General features: G+C 36.8%; 2 protein-coding genes across 2 annotated transcripts in view; one reads left to right on the forward strand and one right to left on the reverse strand.

Moving 5' to 3' along the window:
* LOC149897429 (centrosomal protein of 104 kDa) overlaps window positions 1–20,405 on the reverse strand; it is a 28,494-nt gene that overhangs the window by 3,778 nt on the left and 4,311 nt on the right. Inside the window, exons 2-18 of the mRNA XM_090116088.1 lie at window positions 19,826–19,984; window positions 19,269–19,404; window positions 16,856–16,943; window positions 15,931–16,120; window positions 15,259–15,470; window positions 14,626–14,796; window positions 13,736–13,898; window positions 13,209–13,296; window positions 10,622–10,766; window positions 10,001–10,227; window positions 9,351–9,488; window positions 8,357–8,488; window positions 7,629–7,842; window positions 6,954–7,349; window positions 6,102–6,513; window positions 5,929–6,022; window positions 5,536–5,675 (exon numbers count right to left, since the gene is read on the reverse strand). Coding sequence (XP_089972214.1) covers window positions 5,536–5,675; window positions 5,929–6,022; window positions 6,102–6,513; window positions 6,954–7,349; window positions 7,629–7,842; window positions 8,357–8,488; window positions 9,351–9,488; window positions 10,001–10,227; window positions 10,622–10,766; window positions 13,209–13,296; window positions 13,736–13,898; window positions 14,626–14,796; window positions 15,259–15,470; window positions 15,931–16,120; window positions 16,856–16,943; window positions 19,269–19,404; window positions 19,826–19,984 — 3,105 coding nt within the window. The remainder of the gene's footprint in view (window positions 1–5,535; window positions 5,676–5,928; window positions 6,023–6,101; window positions 6,514–6,953; window positions 7,350–7,628; window positions 7,843–8,356; window positions 8,489–9,350; window positions 9,489–10,000; window positions 10,228–10,621; window positions 10,767–13,208; window positions 13,297–13,735; window positions 13,899–14,625; window positions 14,797–15,258; window positions 15,471–15,930; window positions 16,121–16,855; window positions 16,944–19,268; window positions 19,405–19,825; window positions 19,985–20,405) is intronic.
* Window positions 13–2,328, forward strand: LOC149897431 (uncharacterized). Its single transcript, XM_090116117.1, has 2 exons — window positions 13–905; window positions 1,483–2,328. Exons 1-2 carry the CDS (start codon window positions 40–42, stop codon window positions 1,547–1,549), a joined length of 933 nt encoding a protein of 310 aa, XP_089972243.1. The 5' UTR covers window positions 13–39; the 3' UTR covers window positions 1,550–2,328.

The raw sequence follows: 20,405 nt of genomic DNA on the forward strand, positions 1-20,405 counted from the left end.
GGTGCTGATTTATTTTGGGAATTAATAACTGAAGGAAAAATGCGCCTGAAAAGTGGTCCTTTCCTTCAAAACACCAAATTAGGTTGGATAGTGTCAGGTGCAATTAAATCTTTTCCGTATACTAGTAATAAAAAATTATCACATATTAATTGTAATTATTCGACATTATCCACGGAAGATGATTCACTCGATAAGTTAGTTAGGAATTTCTGGGAATTAGAAGAATTATCCGCGCCTAGCAATAAATTACAGCAATTATCGAGCGAAGATAATATTGCTTGTGAGGAACATTTTATTCGCACAACACGTCGACTTTCCGATGGTCGTTTCTGTGTTTCAATTCCGTTGAAACAATCACCTGAGTTATTAGGTAATACACGCGCACAAGCTGAACGTCGTTTTTACGCGTTAGAGAAACGTCTTCAGCAAAATACTAATTATAAAAAGATGTATTCTGATTTTATACAGGAATATATTAATTTAGGTCATATGAGTCTCGTCAATACGTATGGGAATCCGCACTATTTCCTACCGCATCATGGTGTGTTTAGGGAGCACGCCACCACAACTAAATTACGCGTAGTTTTTGATGCGAGTATGAAGTCTAGTTCCGGCGTATCATTAAACGACATACAAATGATTGGACCTGCTATTCAAGGTGACTTGATTTCTATTTTATTACGTTTTCGCGAGAATAGGTATGTTGCATGCGCTGACATTGAAAAATTTTACAGGCAATTGAATATTGCTGAAGATCAGCGTGACCTGCAGCTGATCTTGTGGCGGGATGATCCCTCAGAGCCGCTGAGGGTGTACCGACTCAACACCGTGACGTACGGAACGGCATCCGCACCGTATCTAAGTTGTAGATGTTTAAAGGAATTAGCCAAACACTCGAATATTCCGTATGTAGCCGATACTATTAATAATTGTTTTTACGTTGACGATCTCATAGTTTCATCGAATTCTATATCCGAATTAGAAAATATTTGTAAAGAAACTAGTAGTCTTTTAGATTCAGCATGTATTAAATTACGAAAATGGATTTTTAGTCATAATTTAAATTTAATTACGCCTAGCGTTAATGAATCGCAAACACACGATCTATGTTTACTGAATAAAACTTGTAACAATAAAACTTTAGGTATCGGATGGAATAGTCTCGATGATTATATTTATTATTTCACACAAATTATACAAAAGAGTGAAGTAGTGACAAAACGTATTATTTTATCGTGTGCTTCACAAATATACGATCCGCTAGGATTATTAAGTCCGTTTATTACTATCGCAAAGCATTTATTACAAAGATGTTGGTTGTTAAAATTGACGTGGGATGAATCGGTTCCTAACGAAATTTCGCAAATATGGGATAAGTTTATAAATGGATTATCTTTTCTTAGTAGTTTACGAATACCGCGTCACGTTATGTGCATTGATCCAGTGCGAACCGAACTACATATATTTACCGATGCTTCACAGGTCGCGTACGGAGCTTGCGCATACGCTCGTACGATCAATGCAACAGCTGATGTCACAGTGCGCTTGATATGTTCGAAGGGTAAGATCGCGCCGACTAAACCTACAACTATACCTAGATTAGAGTTGTGTGGTGCGTTGTTAGGTGCACGATTATATTATAAGCTTATTGGATCACTGCGTTCAAATTTTGATAAAATTGTATTTTGGACAGATTCAACTATCGTTTTAGGTTGGTTAGGTATGCCTATTAATTTATTAAAACCTTATGTTCAAAATAGGACGGCAGAGATTCACGAGCTGACCAAGGAACATCCATGGCGTCACGTCGCAGGCAAGGATAATCCAGCCGATTTAGTCTCACGCGGGCAAAGTCTAGAAGCGCTTAGCTCCTCATCTTTATGGTGGGAGGGTCCGTTATTTTTACATAATGTACATTTTGAATTGTCCGATTTAAAACATTCCAAATTAATTAATACAGATTTACCGGAAATTAAATCTACAAATATTTGTTGTCACATAAGTAATAATTTAAACGATAATTTAATTATTTTTTCTCGATTTTCACAATATAATAGACTTAAACGCGCAGCTGCTTATGTATTACGTTTTATTAATAACGCGCGAAATAAAACTAATAAGTGGACAGGTTTATTATCAGTCGAGGAATTAAATCGTGCTGAATTAACGTTAGCAAAGTTGAGTCAACAGGAATCGTTTCCCGATATTTACTATGCGCTTAAAAATAATAAAAATATAACGAATATATCAGGCTACAATCAAATTTCTAAATTAAATGTATTCTTTGACGCAAATAATAATTTAATTCGTGTAGGTGGGCGTATTCAAAATTCGACAAATTTTAGTTTTAATAAAAAATTTCCTATTTTAATCGCAGCTAATCATCATTTTTCACTTTTGCTTTTTCGGTTCGAGCATGAACGTTTACTCCACGCCGGGCCACAGCTTCTACTGTTTACGCTCAGAGAGATGTGGTGGCCGGTCGGCGGCAGAAACCTCGGTAGGAAGGTGGTACATTCGTGCATGCGCTGCGCACGACTGCAACTGACTACGGTCGCGCCTATAATGGGGAATCTACCGCAGGAGCGTCTGGACCTAGGTTATCCGTTTATACGTTGTGGTGTCGACTACGCTGGCCCAGTGTTCACGTTGAATCGTAAAGGCAGAGGTGCTAAGTTACAAAAATCGTACATATGCTTATTTATATGTTTTGTTACACGCGCGGTTCACTTGGAACTTGTTAGCGATCTATCGTCGGAATCATATCTATTAGCTTTGAAACGTTTTATATCGCGGCGAGGTAAACCCGTGACTATCTTTTCTGACAATGGGAAGAATTTTGTCGGTCTCATGAATGAGTTCAAAAAATTTTTAGCTACCTGTTCTGATGAAATTAAAGCATATGCAACTTCGCAAAATATTAATTTTAAAATGATACCTTTTTACGCTAGTCATTTCGGGGGATTGTGGGAAGCTGGAGTAAAAAGTTGCAAGCACCATCTCAAACGTGTAGTAGGTAACGCACATTTAACGTTCGAGGAGTTTAGCACAGTATTGACCCAGGTTGAAGCTGTCCTGAACTCCCGTCCTTTGACCCATCTTTCCACAGATCCCAATGATTTCCTTCCACTTAGCCCTGCACATTTCCTGGTTGGTCGTCCGCTGACTGCACCTGTAACGGCTGAGCTGCTATACGACGTGCCTGAGCTTCGTCTCCCGAGGTTCCAGAGGGTGGAACAAATACGCCAGCACTTTTGGAATCGTTGGTCCAAAGAGTATGTCTCCGAGATGCAAACGCGAACCAGATGGCACCAGCACAAGGGGGAGCTCAAGGAGAACACGCTCGTTCTCATTAAGGACGACCGATTGCCGCCGTTGAAGTGGAGCTTGGGGCGCATCCACGCGACATATCCGGGGAAGGATGGAGTAGCACGAGTGGCCGACATTCGTACTGCAGACGGCATCGTGCGTCGGGCGTTCACTAAAATTTGTCCGCTTCCTTCACCAGATAGCTGATTCTTCGCTTCGTGGTCGACAGTTCGTTGGAACCAGCACGTTCCAAGGCCGGGAGCATGTTGCCGCAACAAAATCGTGCAGAACGGAGCGTTGCGACTGCGTCATCGCATCGTCACGTCGCGGCGCCGTGCGATTGGCCGCGGATTGACCCCACTGTCCTCTACGACATCAACTCGCCACGCAACCGCTGAGCAGGACACTCCCTCACTAAAATTAATTATTCTACCAAACGCACTTTGTAATTTTAAATATAAACTTTATACGCGCAAGTTTATTGTCTTCTTCTTTCGTCGTCAACATAGACATAACACAGTAAATAAAGCAATTAACCTCGCACTTCCGATTCAATTTCAATTTTGTTTTAGGTTAAGGGTCACTTATTGACCATAAAAACACAAAATGCTGATAGATACAGGTGGAGCTTTGCTCGCAATCTTATAGTTTTTGACCGATCTCTCGAAAACTATCCACTTTAGGGCAAAAGTTACATAGACTTTTTTGTAGAAAATGAAATTTCGCATCTTTTATATTCTGTTAACTTTTTTGTAAAACTTACTGCTTACGGTTTATGGACTATTTAATGAACCGGTTTATCTTTTTTGGTTAATAACTCGTAAAATATTGGATTAATCAATAAAATGCATGTATGTAGTTTTTAGATAACTTTACTCTATACAACTTTTGTTTGTTGTACGTTCAATGTACGTAAGAAATGCCGCCGCTCGGCGGGTGACGTGGCAGGCCAAAAGTTTTTTACGAATGTAATGAAAACGAAGAAGAAATTTCCAATGCAAGTGGATTTTTGATTTTTTTTTTTACATAAATAGAAATTTTTTTAATACATTTTTTTAAATATTTTCCTTTCATTTCCTTTTATTTTATTCTTGCATCCGAATATAAAATAACTACTCAATATTATTTAGTTGTACGAAATATATACGAAACATACATACCTTGAAATTTTCTATTTTTCGCCCGGTAATCCAACATTAAACGTTAAATAACTCAAAAAGCATTAGAAAAAAAGTTTCAAATAAAGTAATCCTAAAAAATGGATATATGCATTTCATTGATTAATCCAATATTTAAAGAGTTACTTGCCAAAAACGATTAACCGGCTCATTAAATAGGCCTTAAATCGTAAACGGAAAGTTTTACAAAAAAGTTTACACCGTATGAGAAAAGTAAAATTTTACTATCTTAAAAAAAATTCAAATATTTTTTGCCTTAAAGTAGATAGTTTCCGAGATATCAGCCAAAAACTTTTATTTTAAATTGCGAGCCTAGCTCCACCTGGATCTGTCAGCTTTTTGTACTTTTATGGTCAGTAAGTGATCCTTAACCTAAAACAAAAGTGAAATTGGATGGGAAATTTAGTGCGAATTTGGCTAAATAAAAACAGCTTTATTAAATGGGGTAATAGTACTACACTACTTTTTCTGTCACCAAAGGTGGTTTAAATCATGCAACATAGAAGCGCAAGCTTTTTGTGTCGACTGACAACTTTCGAGTGAGAATTTTTTAACGGATATTAAGTTCGGTACCTAGATAATTAAGTTTTTTAGATTTGGTTAGGTACCTTCCAGGTCAGAGCCAGGGTGGGGCAAGCGCCCCACCCTGCCCCACCGTGGCTACGCCCATGACTGGACAGAACAGTTTAAGTTAGGCTCCAAGCAGAGTAATATTCAGAGATTTAAAAAAAAAATTATTTGAGTTCAGTATGTTTTTAAAACTTGCAAACTGGAAAGAAAGTTGTGGTGGATTCAAAACCAGATCTTCAATTAAACCAAAATGTGGAACCTCTGATTATTTTTTGAAGAATTTGTTGAATAAGACATATGAGATTTATTTGAAGATAATAGGCGAAAGTCCACAGGTGATCGCTTACCATCAAACCACTTCCGTATCTACAATATGAAACAAGTTAAATAAAAACACTAAGCTTGGCCGGTTACCATCAAGCTTACAACCAGCTCTACCTGTTACATATAAAATAAAATAAAAAGCACAATTCCTCACCCAGTAAGTGTGTGTGCAGCGCACGCGCTTCAAGCGCGAGGCGGCAGTGTGGACACCGCGCGAGCACGATGCAGCGCCGCCAGTAGTGCGTCTCTAACGCAGCTGCACGCACGCGCCGACCGCACCACGTGCATGACGTGCTGTTTTTAAATAACTGTTGTTAACTACCAATGATATTATAAGTAATAATGGGTAAATAAATAAATAGATATAAATGTAATAGACCAACTCAATATAAAATCATCAAAAACGGCACACTAACGTACACACGATTAGATGTCAAAGAAAGATGACATGATTCAACTATCGTGAGTGAAAAAAATAGAATAAAAGTAAAATTTCGCTATTAAATTAGTCAAATTGCATGCATTTTAATCACATATAGGTACATACTTGCAAACCGGTTCAGGGGTTGTCTCTGTGCTTGCTTCCATGCCGACCGCCTCATATACATCGAAATGAGTCTCGTTCACTTGTTGTCGTCTTCCTAACGAAATTATACAATTATTTATAGGCATTTATCTAAAAATAGATAATAAGAAGAACAATGTTATCACTATAAATACCTGGGCTATAATATCCACTCTCGTCCATTTGGCTGTGATCATCCAAGTGCATGTTTCTGACCCCAGCTACTAATTTTGGTGACTCTAGACCAGTATCTCTAAAGTAATCTGCTCTCAATTTTGGGGAATCTAGACTTCTATCAGAATCTCGTAAATCCATTCTGGAAAGCTGAGGAGAATCTATAGGCAGGGAATCCAAACTTCTGAGTTCGTTTTTAGAAGTTTTTGGAGAGCCTAAAGTTGGTGAATCTCTGTATTCTAGATGTAAGGGTTCATAAACTGTAGCTGGACGCTCTTTTAGGTTAGGCTTTGAGGGGTCGTGGTCGTAATGTATCATGGAATGGCGATTCTCGAAGTTTCTATTTGATCGACGGTATATAACTTCTTCTGTTTGGCTTTCTTGGAAGTGGACCTGAAAAGAATGTGCTATACTTAATTTATTAATTAAAAAAGTTGCTTTACATATAGTAAATATATAATTTAATCTACCGAACCACAAAAGCTTGAAATTCAAAGCTTATATTAAACAAGCTTTTTCACGAACACATTCTAATTTCTACTTATTTTTTTTCTATATTTGATACGGATGTTGGAAATATATTTAGATACTAGCTTTCCGCCTGCGGCTTCGCCCGCGTTTTCAAAAAAAACCCGCATAGTTCCCGTTCCCGTGGGATTTCCGGGATAAAACCTAACCTATGTCACTCAGAAATGATGTAGCTTTCCAACAGTGAAAGAATTTTTCAAATCTGCCAAGTAGTTTCGGAGCCTATTCAATTCATACAAACAAACAAATAAACAAAAAATCAAACCTTTCCTCTTTATAATATTTGTATAGAAAAGTTCACTCACCTTCTCATTTCCAACAGTAGATGGCCGCGGCGAATGTTTCGGACTCACAGCGCTGTCCAATCTCAACTTATTATATCCGGGGTAATTAGTACTATCCTTCGACGGTCGAGTCGTTGCATACTTCTTAGTCGGTGTTTTCTTCAAACTACTCTTTGTTCTAGAAGTGGTAAAACTACCACTTAAACTAGATGGCGCTAGTGTAGCGCTGCTGGCGCTGGATTTCAACGTGTATGATGACGTAGCGTCCATGGAGGCAGTCATTCCAATGGAAGTAGACATTCCACTGACGGTGGTTCCACTGCGGGTGGATTGTGCTGTGCTGGCTTCGAGCGTGGAGTCTACTGATTCGGTGCCGTTAAGAATTTGTTCTTCGGTGGGTGCTTGGTTTAAAATTTTCTAGAATTATCAAGGTTGGAGGATAGAATAATAATTTATAATTTTTTAATTCGTTTGAATGGGGAATAAAAGAAACATTTTACTTAAGCACAAATAATGTAATGTGTGTGTGTCAGTAATAGTCATAATATATATATTTACCCAGGAATAAAATTTTATTGTTCATTGAAATTACTTAAGATACGTATCGATTCTACGTATTACATATTTTCTGAATCATCGATGAATAATCTGCTTTTTTGTTTGTTGAAATGACGCTGAAAAAGACATCTAGCTTACCTGCATATCAATCCTATCAAACTGCTGGAACAAATGCCGATAGATCAAGTTGCGTCTCGTCACCGCATCATCGGGCGGTAGTTGCGCACGTACTACTCGTGGCGAACGCGCGTACGCAGCGAGGAGAATGCGTTCAGCCGCTGCGCGCACCGCACCTGCTGCGTGTTGCGCGCCCGCCGCACCGCATTCGGCTAGGCGGCGAACTGTTAGCCCACTGCGTATGGTAAGTTAGTTTGATTAGATATATCGACGGGTATCCACCTATATTACATTTATTCACACATTTTAAGACATATAATATTCTTGCCGGTTCTTCTCCGTAGATACTGCTTTCCGAATCGGTGGTAAATGTAAAAAATATGTAATGACGTTTCAAAAGTGCTTCTAGAAGAAGTCTAATTGAATAAATAAATGTTTTAGTTTGAGTTTGAAATAATAGAGGAGTTGGTGTCTTTGTTTTTATAATCTGATCTGACTGGTTGAATTTCAACTAAACATGGTAGGCGAAATCCAAAACTATAAGGAATATCGAAAGCGCTGAAATAAATCATTAAGTCACGAGTTCGATTTTCATAAAAACAACGTTATCCAATTTTTGTAAAATAAAATAATAGAAGCAAGTCCTAGCCAAGAATCGAACCTATAAATGAAAATAACACACCATATATCACCTTATATACCATTTACACCAAATGATATTTTAATAAATCCTAGCAAATATTTCATACCTGTTCTTATCAGTCGATATTCCATGGCTCAATATAAGCTGTTCCAGCATTTGCAGACGAGACAGCGCTAACCTTGGATGCATTGATGCCGCTACTGGTCTTACCAGCTGTTGTGGTATAATATGTAAGCTCCTGGAAGATAATTTATTCTTATTACGGTGGGCAAATAAGTTAATTAGTCTTATAGTTTAATTTGAGTGAACTTTGCAGTCCCCTGGAATTGAGTTGTCATTTTTTAGTAAGGGAGGAAATATTTATCACAAGACAAGAAAGGCTAATAAAAAGGATGCGTACAATTCTCTCGAATTCCTCTTCAATCTTCTCATTGAATATCACATGTCAGATTCAAAATAGCCTAAGTTACTCTTTATTAAATCGGTTATCTGACAGTAAAATTTCTGTCATAATCGGTGCAGCCGTTACAGAGATTAGCCGGAACAAACAGACAGACTATTTTGATATAATTTATGTACCGTGTATGTAATTTTTTAATAAGAAGGTTATTTTATTATTACAAACGACTCCAATTTTATTATTGGTATAGATAGATTTGACTGACCGGTTGGCTTGGTTGGTAGTGAACCTGCCTTCCAAGCCAGAGGTTGTGGGTTCGATTCCTACCCGGGGCAAATGTTTGTGTTATGAACACAGATGTTTGCTCTGTGTCTGGGTGTTGATTATCTATATAAGTATTTATTTAAAATTATATATGTATGTTTATCAGCCATCTGGTTACCATAACACAAGCGAAAGCTCAGTATGGGATCAGATCGTGCCGTGTGTGTAAATTGTCCCGAAATATTTATTTATATTTATTTTATTTAGTAATCTGTGGCTATATTCACATTCAATTATTTATTACCAAATTTTGTATCAATGGTAGATACCGCGTTACACAACAACAACACAAGTGAAAGCTTAGTATGGGATCAGATCATGCCGTGTGTGAAAATTGTCCTGAAATTTATTTAATTTATTATTATAGATATATCACCTGACGTGTGGACAGTCGGCCACAGTGAGCACGGTGTGCTGCGCGGTGGAGTGCACGCGCGGGGCGGGGTCGCCGCACGCGCGGAGGAGTTCGGGTAGTAGCCGCTCTAAGCAACGCCCTACTTCTGCTGCACATACCCTGGGTAATATTTTTTTAGATACAAATATCTAAAAATTAGTAAGTCAAAATATATTAAAGTAAGAAAATAGCTTGCCCAGTAAGCGAAAAAATTATCTGGAAAGGTCATCTGTATGTTTGGACAAATATTTCACAAAACCACTGTGTTATCGAATATTATTAACTTAAACAAAATATAAAAGAGCTTTGGCTAATCCAGAGACAAAGCAGAAATATATCGTAGGTACTAGGTTTCCGCCCGCGGCTTCGCCCGCGCAGTCAAAGAAAAACCCGCATAGTTCCCGTTCCCGTGGGATTTTCGGGATTGCGTCATTTTCCCGGGATAAAAAGTAGCCTATGTCCTTTCTCGGGTATCAAAATATCTCCATACCAAATTTCAGGAAAATTGGTTCAGTAGTTTAGGCGTGATTGAGTAACAGACAGACAGACAAAGCTACTTTCGCATTTATAATATTAGTATGGATATCGTATTATATTATTTGTGCCAATAGTAAATCATTAAGAAAACTCACCGATCCGGCACAAAGTCCTTAAACAGTACCCTAACCACTTCATTCGCTTGACTATAAACTGAAAACACTTTATCCCTCAGCGCCCTCTGTAACAAAATGGCGGCGGCTCTTGCAGTTTTGTTCGGAGACGTTTTGGTGCTCCCGTTCGATGGTGAGGTTAGTTCAGCTCGGAGACGGGCTAGACCTTCTTCTTTATCCAAATAGTTTTTCGAGAAGAACTTTTCTACCTGTAAATGAAGGTGGTAATGGTAAGTAAAGTAAGGCAGTAAGTAAGAGCGAACTTACAGAAAAATATCTTGACAGAAGAATTTATGGTTTTAATTTAATAAATAAAAACACATTTCATTATTTCATTTGAGTAATTTCATTATTTTCTTTTAGTTACTTATTGTAAAACTTGAAATTAAAAAAATGCTTTAGGTAGAGCAATTCTTGAAAATATAAATCCTCTATTTAAATCGGATTTCCAATTCTTTATTTATTTTTGGATTGAAAATCCATCATTTAACAAAAATCGTAATTATTCAATTGGGCACGCGTAAATATTCAATTTATAAGTCAAGTGCCATTTTTTGGTAATAAAATGCATACAATCCATAAACATAATCAAAATAAACTTACAAGAGGGTATCCAAAAATAAGTATAGGTAGCGCGGCCTGCTTGCGTTCCCTTTCATTCAGCTTGTGGACGGCGCGCGCGTGAGACGTGCCGGTCGCGCTGCCTTCCTCCTCGCGAGTATCACGTAGGTATTCATTGGTGTGCGAACTAGATTTCAGAAAAAATACGTTCAAATAATCTAACTTCATACTAAAATACATTAGGATTGGCTTCTACTGTAAGTATTCCAAATAGGAATACAATAGTTTAAGTAGGTTGGATGGCGGCCTTTAATAAAGAGGGCAAGCAGTGGCGGTACGTTCATACAAGCCGAAAAGCCCGGCTTGCCTTAGAAATTCGCTACGAGATAGGAAAATAACCAAATTCACGTTTGAATATTCGCGCGCAATGAGCAATTCATAATTTGCTCCGAAATTCAATGAAAACTCACCTACAATATAATATATAATACGCCTAGCATAAAACAATGACGTAGTGAGTAAACTTTTTAATTTCATCCTTCTTCCTATCGGAATAAGGTCGTACCTTTTATTTTGACGTTACAATCTAAATTGGATGGATTATAACATGTAGTTGTCTCGCTTGCACGCGTGGGCTTTTACCGGGCTTTGCGCTCATCTCTTCTAATGGTACGTTTACACGCTTGCCAAGCCTTGGCAAGCATCGACAATCGCAAGCATGTAAAAAGGGCGTTTGGCTTGGCTTGCGTGGGCTTGTGCCTGCTTGCTTCCGATCCAGTCGAGTGTCGTTTTTTTACGCAGATCAAAGGGCGTTTGCGGTAAGCGCTTGCGATGCATTTACATGTTGGTCCGCGTTTAGTAGCCATCGTGATCTCGCGGCGAGTACACGCTTGCTTAATTTTACAAAAAATAAATAAAAAATGAGTTGCTGGTCGAATGAGGAGAGTCTTTCGTTTCTGGAACATTACCAAGTGGAACCATGCATCTGGAATCCGAAAGATGCAAATCATAAAGATAAGAAGAAACAAGCAGATGCATGGATTCGTCTTTCTGAACTTACTGGAAGGCCAGTAAAGGTAATAAAAAATAAAAAAGAGATATTGATGACTACTTTTCGCAAACACTTGAAAAAAAAACGTGAACGTGCGTTCTGGCGCAGGCATGTTCCTACGATACATTTATAATTATTATTTTGATAGTCTGCTTAGCAAGGTGTAACTTATGTTTAAAAGCGTTGGTTTCAAATAAAAGTACGTTAAACCAAATGCAATAGCCGTCACAAATTCGGTGTCCGCCATGCTTGGATGTATATTGCAGACTGACGCATACACAAGCGTATAAACGCCTTTCAAACGCCAAACGAGATTTGTGGAGGCTTGGGACTGTTTGTAGTTTGCCAAGGCTTGGCAAGCGTGTAAACGTACCTTAACGTATGAAATTTCGTCTAAGTAGCTACATACCTAGCTATAGAATTCTATAGCAATCTGTATGGAGAATAGGGCCACGGCCCACGATAAAGCCCGGCTTTAACAGTGTGAAGATAGTTACGATTGCGCGAACGAACGTCGTGAATATTATTGTTATTAGGTATAGTTAGTACTCTGTGGTATAGTTTGTTTGAGCGGGTGATTATATCGGTGTAATTTAGGTTATGTTTTTCGAATTTTGTGATAAAATGAGTGTCGCGACAGCAGATCGTGTTGTAAATTGCTTTGCGTTTGCTTTGTGCTCAGCGGGGGAAAGGTAAAATCAATATACTTTACTGAAAAACATCAATTAATTTCTTCATAAAAACCAACTCCCGATTTGTGCATTACCCAAACAGCTAGTAAGTCACATAAACGAAATTTTAATTAAAATATGTTTACGAATTAATCGATTTCATGAATAAGAATTGCTTAGAAGCCCCAGCTGTTGAAACTTGCACATTTGGTACTTGGTAGTTATGATTTCTGCTAGTAGGTATAAGGTAGTTCTTCCACGGAGCGTGCTTTCTCATCGTTAAATCGAATTCATAGGTACGTATTTAAGAAATACACAAGGCCAAGAAGAAATTATTGAATTATCAATAATTGAAAGTTGTTAGGTAATTGAATTCTAAAACAATCACCTACCTACTTTCTTCCGATTCCGATTCCGATTCCGATGTTATAAAATCTTTCCTTCAGAAGATCGCCGTTTTGAATTATTAGAATATAAATGATCTGTTCAATTTTATTAATAATATAATGTCATACAGTTTAATATAATTTATCGATTTTAATGATAAACGTTTGACTCAACTGTTAGCGGGCGCGCGTGAAAATTTAGAAGATTTGATTCGGTAATTACACAGTATAGGTACCTTAGGAAGGTTTCTAATTCAAGAAAAGGGTACCCAGCAAAAACTTTGAAAACTTTGGGCTTGCCCAGTCCTTACACCCTAGGCACGCCACTGAGGGCAAGAGGCCACTAATTAGTAATTAAACAGTTGAATTTAACTACCAAATCCAAATATATCTGAAGCAATTTTGATGAAATTTGCACTGTCCCTAATATTTCATTTTTTTCCCAGTAAGAAATCCTAAAACATATCCTCAGTGCTATCGAAAGATTAATACATGAATGAATAAATATTTGATTAACATACTGTCTTAGAGCTGGTAAAAGTCTTTCTTCATACGCTTCGAAAGTTGATCTCGGGCCAGCACTTTTATTTCGTCTTCGTATCAAAGAACCTGCAAAGCAAAAATAATGAAATTACCATAAATATGTATTTATAAGTTGGTTCCATTATATTGAAGAAATGACTGTTATTTAATAAATAAATAAATAAAATAAAAAAATATTACAGGACAATTTTCACACATGGCACGATCTGATCCCATACCTACTAAGCTTTTGCTAGTGTTATGGAAACCAAATATGTAGCTGATAAACATACATATATATTTTTTAAATAAATACTTATATAGATAATTAACACCCAGACTTAGAGCAAACATCTATGTTCATAACACAAATATTTTCCCTGGGTGGGAATCGAACCCACGACCTCTAGCTTGGAAGGCAGGGTCACTACCAACTAAGCCTAATTTAGCTTAATTTTCAATCTTTATGTCGGTATTCTGTTCAGCCGTTCGGTCACTATCAGTCAAACTATAATATGAATATTACCATTAGCAGCGTTAGGAGTGATGCTCCTCCGAGGACTGTCTGTCTCTTTCCGCAACTCTTCTTCTTCTTTCTTCTGAACGTCTACTTTCTCTTCTTCTTCTTGTGCTATCTGTATAACTTCTGGTTCTGGTTGTGTGTCTTCTTGTAGAATGTGGACGGGTGACTGGAAATTTAAAATAGGTACTACTAAGTTCCAATCCATACAGTTTATTCGAATGAGCTACGTATACAGGGTGTAATCGTTAAGTGTGCACAGGTGAGATATGAATATCCCATGTACATTTAATATGAAAGATTTTAGCTTTTTCTTCCTTTTTTTGGTTTTCTGCTTTAATTACTTCGCAAATTTGAAGGGAATTTCATTTAGAAACTGTAAATAGAGCTCTTAATTGTATTGCACAATGAGGACGTCACTTCGAAAATCTGCTATGAATACAAAATGTATGGAAAATAAAATGTATGGGAGCGTTTAATATCACATTTTTGGTTATTTCTCGTTTTATTTTTAAAAATTTATTATGGCCATTTTACTCATTAGGTTAAGTACTTTCGATATCAGTTTAAAGTTTTTTGATATCTGCAATAGTTACGGAATAATCGCTTGTGCACACTTAACGATTACACCCTGTATATAACTATCATCTTTTTAATCGAAGTGTTTCTGCCTACACTAATAGCATTCTGTAAGCTAATTTGTAAGTCTATCAGATTTATTCAATTTAAGCAGTTAACCAAATAATTTAGTTTCGAATATAATAATATACTGTCCCGACTATTGAATAACAGAATCAATTTTTTTATTAGATGAACTGAGTACAATTTTTGTTTATTATAATTCAGGCGAAGCCATAGATACTGTAACATAACTCTAATAAAGTCAACCAACTCACAGCAGAAATATGGTCAGGTTCATCCAACCCATTGAACTGGTTATCGTCATGTTCTATCGGCGGGACTGGGGACGGGATGTCCAGGCTCATGGCACCAGCAGCCACGGATGGGGACAGGTGGTGAGAGAAGTCGTACGCTTGCGGCATTGATGAGTCGTTTCGGGAGTCCGGCTGTATGTAACATAATAACTTTAAATGTTATGGTAATATTAATGGAATTTGGACCAAATAAATTAATTTCATTTCATTTCATTACAATAGGTACCATATAGGGTATTAAGTGCTTTGTGTTTTAACGTATATGCCCTGTGTATTGACTCTTTGTGTATTAAATTTATGTAACAGCAGCTAGAGCCGCCGATACAAGAGAGGTGCTATTTTTTTGTTTCTTTAAATTATCTTCGTTATATTTTAATAGTCAATACTACTACCCAAAATTTATTTTCATTTCCTTTAATTTTTTTTTCGACATCGACTAATTTTTGCATTAATTAAGACATAACATACAGTACTTACAAACATTTTTTTTTCTGGTATTAATTAGCATGCAGCTGCATGAACTGCATGAACAATTTCATGCTTAACAGACTAAGTTTTACGTTTATAATTCTCCTACATTCCCTCAAACCTCACCCCATCATCTTCAAACAGTCTCAACAACTCGGGATCTTCCTTAACCCCCACTAACGCATCCGCGATCCTATCACGCATGCGCCTCGCGAGCTCGAAGTCGTCCCGTGCAGCTGCGGTGCGCTTCCGCAAGCGCCAACGACCAATGCGGATACCGGCGGCTGCTAGAGCAGATCCCGCGGACTTGAGACGTCTCGCGTATTCGAAACGTTCCTCTGGGGTGAAAATAAATAAAAAAACATGTTATATGAATGTAGATAAAGGTTCGGATATGGAAACAGAATATATTGAAACAGTTATAGACGAAGAATCAGGGAAGAATTGAATTATAGACATCGACGAAAACATTGCAAAAGGCATAGATTACGGCGTAGATTTACATAGTAATATACGTGGCCGCGCGATAAAGGTAAGTAGAGACATAATATGACGATGTAGATATAGTAATAGACAGTAATTATTAAATATGTAGTTGTAGACGCAGAAGTAGTAATAATCTATTAAATGTGGACGTATGGAAGTACTCTTGTCTCTTAAACTACAAAGTTTCATTTTAAGCAGAAGATAATCTAAATACCTGTAATAAAGAGCCTATCAAAATGATAGTCAGTGAAGGTAGTATAAATTTATCTACATGACAACTAACGGTGGTTTCATATTCTATAATAAGCTTACCAGCAACAGCGATCCGTTTCTTGTCATCTAAATTCCTCACCAAGTCAGCTATTTCATTATCAACATACATAATAAATGCTAGATCGTCATATGGTGAGAAACTGATTTCTGCTTTAGCTGCTGGACTATCTTCTGCTTTGTTTTCTTCTTCCACTTCATCTCCGAGCACGTTTACTGCCATTAAAGCTACCTACAGAACATCATCATCACATTGTTTTACTATGAAACAAAGTTTTATTTTTTATGGCATCTATACAGGGTGTCCCACTGTTGGTATACTAAGTTCAAAGGAGGTTATAGTTTTGCAAACGCTGAGTACGTAAAAAATACTTAAAAAATTCCTGTCGAAGTTTTTTTTTCAAATAGATGAATTCTTAAAACTATGTGTACACCCCTAACAAGCAACCCGCCCAGCTTTGCTACCAGTACGTAACCTATCATTTAAGATTATGTTTTCATAGACAAAATGCTCACATTAGCGAAGCGGCATATGCCGGCTGCGCGAAGTTAGAGAAGAAAACATGGACTTTGCAAAAAATTTTTGATGTACTTAGTTTTGTTGTTTAAGTATTTTTTACGTGATCAGTGTATGCAAAACTACAAAGCCCTTCGCGCTTAGTATACCAATAGTGGGACACCCTGTATAGAAGCTAATTAATGTTAATTACATTACAATACATGAAGGAAAAAATAAGTATTCTTAACTGATTGGCGTTCATCGAGATGACTCAACTATTTTAATGGAATAGAAACATTCGCCTTGAAGATATTCAGTTCATTCATATTGTGAATATGCAATGCTAAGTAAGTAATTGTGGTTAGAAATGAAAGAATTTTAATATTAACTAAATACATAATATTTCCCACTTTTATGAAAAACAATTCCAAACAATCAAATTATCCTTATTGAGTACTTGTCTTTTACCTGGTCATCTTCTTTAGCTGGTGGATGCGGTCCTGATAGTCTGAGCTTCACGAATCTAGCTACAGTTGGTTCTGGAAGTGCTGCTGATCTAAAAAAATTAATTTTATCAATGAATAATAATTTGTTATTATATAAAAAAGTGTGTGCGTGTAACCTTTACGCGCGATTGAAGTAAAACTTCTTTGGCGTTGACGACATATATCACTGAAATGATTAAATATTAACTTAAATAAATAAATATTATATTATAATTTAATTATATTTATTATTCATGTGCTTTACAAAGATTATTTAAATGTTATATTAATATTATTCATTCGAAACAGGTAATTGAATGTCATCATAATTTCTTACGTACGAAATTATAGGTTTGTGGTAACTATAATGTGAAACATAAATTTTACTCTCTAAATTTGCTACTTTTCTTGAAAATACAGCATCTATCGTTGTACCGAAACGCGTTGTTGAATGAAGTCGAGAAGTATTCATAGATAAATCAAATTTTTCTTCTAAAAAATCAATTAACGGCTGAGATTCCTGAGAGCGAAAATTAACATTAAAATCTCCAGTTAGAATCATCGGTAATTCATGATAATTACTATTTAAAAGTCGAGAACCTTCAATTGTGAAGTGAAGTAATTGCTGATGAATAAATTTTATGATATTTGTCAGGCTAGTATTTGTAGAAATATAAATAACAACGATAATCACAGGTTGGTCATTCGTATTAACACATCGAACCAAGGCGATGTCACCAATTTGTGAAACCTCATCGGAAATTTGTGATAATACAGTTGGTGAAATATTTTGAATTGGTGTTACATTGTTCAGTGTATCTGTAGATGAATGATATACAGCTACTCCACCAGCAGTTGAGTTGGGTCGTTTGAATTGGGTAACGCAATAAAAATTTTCAATAAGAATTTGTTCGTCATTTTTCATCCAAGTTTCGGAAAATAACAGCAATGTGGACCTTTTTAATACTTTATCATTCAGATCAGAAACATGAGCACGTAAACTTTGGCAGTTGAAGGAAAATAGTGTAATGTTACTCTCATTTACAAGGTTATATAATTCTTCCTGTTGTGTTATTAGGCGAGAATTTGAAAGTCTTTCAAATTCACACTGTAAATCAACTATTCCCCCTGGACGCTTTCTTCCATGATAAAATTTGTTGTGAGACAATGAACAATCCATTTATATCAGTTACTCGTGATAATGCTACATATAACAGCTGCTGACTGTGACTTTTATTGTATTCATAAACGATTTGATCAAAAGTACCACCTTGAGACTTATGTATTGTAAGCGCACAAGCAGATACTAATGGAAAGTGATTTCTCTTTGCAAATATTGTCTTATTTCTATTCATTGGTACAGATGACGATCTTCGTAAAATTGGGACTGCTGTTCTACTAATGTTTAGAGTTTGAATATGATGGGCAGCTTTTTTCCTAATTTTCTCTCCTATCTTACCAGGAAACTCAAGCCATAAGCGTATGATGTTATCACTGTCATCACGTTCAATATACACTAACTTTCCAACACAACCGTTGGCTAAGCCATCAGATACATCAATATTGGTTGTAATAATGTAAAATTTGTTAAGAACTAATATGATTTCATAAGGCGATCCTCCTGTATCAATAACTGACATTTTATGAAATTGTTGGCGTACATATGCTTCTTGTTCAACTGAATGACAACCTATATACGTATCTGTTGCTATGGATACTACTTTGTCTTCAGCAATATTTAAAATAGATTGATTATAATCAGCAACATGTTTATTTTTATTAAAGTAATAAATAAACAAGTATATTTAGAGATTTTCAAAAAATTTTGCAATTTAAAATAATATTTTTAAAACTGTTGAATTTTTCATTCACTTTGCTATTCACAATTGATCCGTTTGAAAATTTGAAAATAAATAATCCTAATTGATTGATATTTGCCACTAGCTGGCGTATAAGTCAAGAAGCGTGTAGTATATGACATATACTTACAACCAATCAGAATTATTATTTTTAAATGGCGGAAACTACACAGACTATAGTAAGCGTTACTTCCGTCAGAAAAAAAATCTGAGTTACTCCCTAGTCGCGCCTAAAGAAGTTTTACTTCAAAAATTTATCAGTTACCTACTTCACTTATAGCACAAGAATTAAAATGAGTTTGCGTTTGTTGGATTTCTCTCCGCTTGAATTAGGATAAGGATTAAAAAAAACGTTTACCCGGGCAGAGAGGGGCATACAGTAAGTATGTAATAAATATTGTTTTTGGCTTTATTCGCGGAATAATAATACACAAAATTACACAGTAAAAGTAGAGCATCTTGTTTTCCCCTGAACAACCTTTAAAAAAACAATTTTATAATCGAACCCGGTATATGTATATAATTAATATATCCTACCTTAGTTCCCTCGTCCTTGCCTGCGGTGCGGGTCTCACGAGGGTGACTCTGCCCACGCTTGTGTAGGTGGCTCCGCAGGGGGTCGCAGCGCCCTCTGACAGGAGACCACCAGATACCAGCACTTCTACGCATGCCGCTGGAAACGGGTGGAATAATATTTGAAATAAAACATAAAACTTTCTTTTTTAATATTTGCACACCCAATCAATGGGTAGAATGTATTAGCCACATAATATTGTAATCAAAACATCTAAAATTTGTAACTACATTCTTGCAAATAAATATAATTTGAATTTGAATTTGAAAAGTTTTGTTTATCACAAAAGGTCCACGGTGCCATTTTTTGAAGTGAAGAGACGTTGTTATTAAAAAATGTCACACAAAAAAAACAAAATTCGTGAGTATCCCAACAAAAGAGCCCAAAATAAGTTTTTTTAATAATTACCAGAACTGTTTTTAGACTATTAAAAACACATAAAACGCATAGGTAACATTAGCATTTCTATCTCAAAATTTCAAAAAAATTACGATCACTTCACTATAATAACAAAACTCACGTATAAGCTGATGATGAGCAAGCAGCTGCAACTTGTGTATACTGGTAACCGCAGATAGTCGGAGGAGTAACTCGTGGGGCGGAGGCCCGGCGCTCCGCCAACCGCGGACGGCGGGCCCTTGGGAGTTCAGCTCGCATGCTGGGTAGGAGCTGTCTTCACCTGGGAAGCGTATTTGATAATTAGTTTTTTTTTTTATGTATAGGTCGGCAAACGAGCTTGCGCGTCATCGTACAGAAAGCTGAGATGATTGGCGCCGCCCATGAACAACCACAGACTCTGGAGTACTGTGGTTGCGTTGTCGGCCTTTGAGGGAGCAGTAGCCAGTACGCTCTCTTCTTAAAGTAATCCAAATTGTAATTCCGCTGCCATTGAAAGAGAGAGGGGAAGGGAGAGATGGGCGCCCGGTTATCTCGCTTACCTATGCGAAACGCTTTTAAAAGAAAAACTTCACGCCGGTGTTCTGTGAGACAGTGGTTCCACCCCGGACGAGCTACCACCCATTCGTGCTACTTATAGAGTATATAAGCAACTGTAGCTCTACCACTTTTATTATAGCATTCGATAAAAATCGATCAGGTAA

Source organism: Colias eurytheme, chromosome 25, assembly GCF_061535395.1.
Source record: "Colias eurytheme isolate Ceu_HAF_F1 chromosome 25, ilColEury1 Martin Lab GWU primary, whole genome shotgun sequence".
In the NCBI taxonomy this organism is placed as follows: domain Eukaryota; kingdom Metazoa; phylum Arthropoda; class Insecta; order Lepidoptera; family Pieridae; genus Colias; species Colias eurytheme.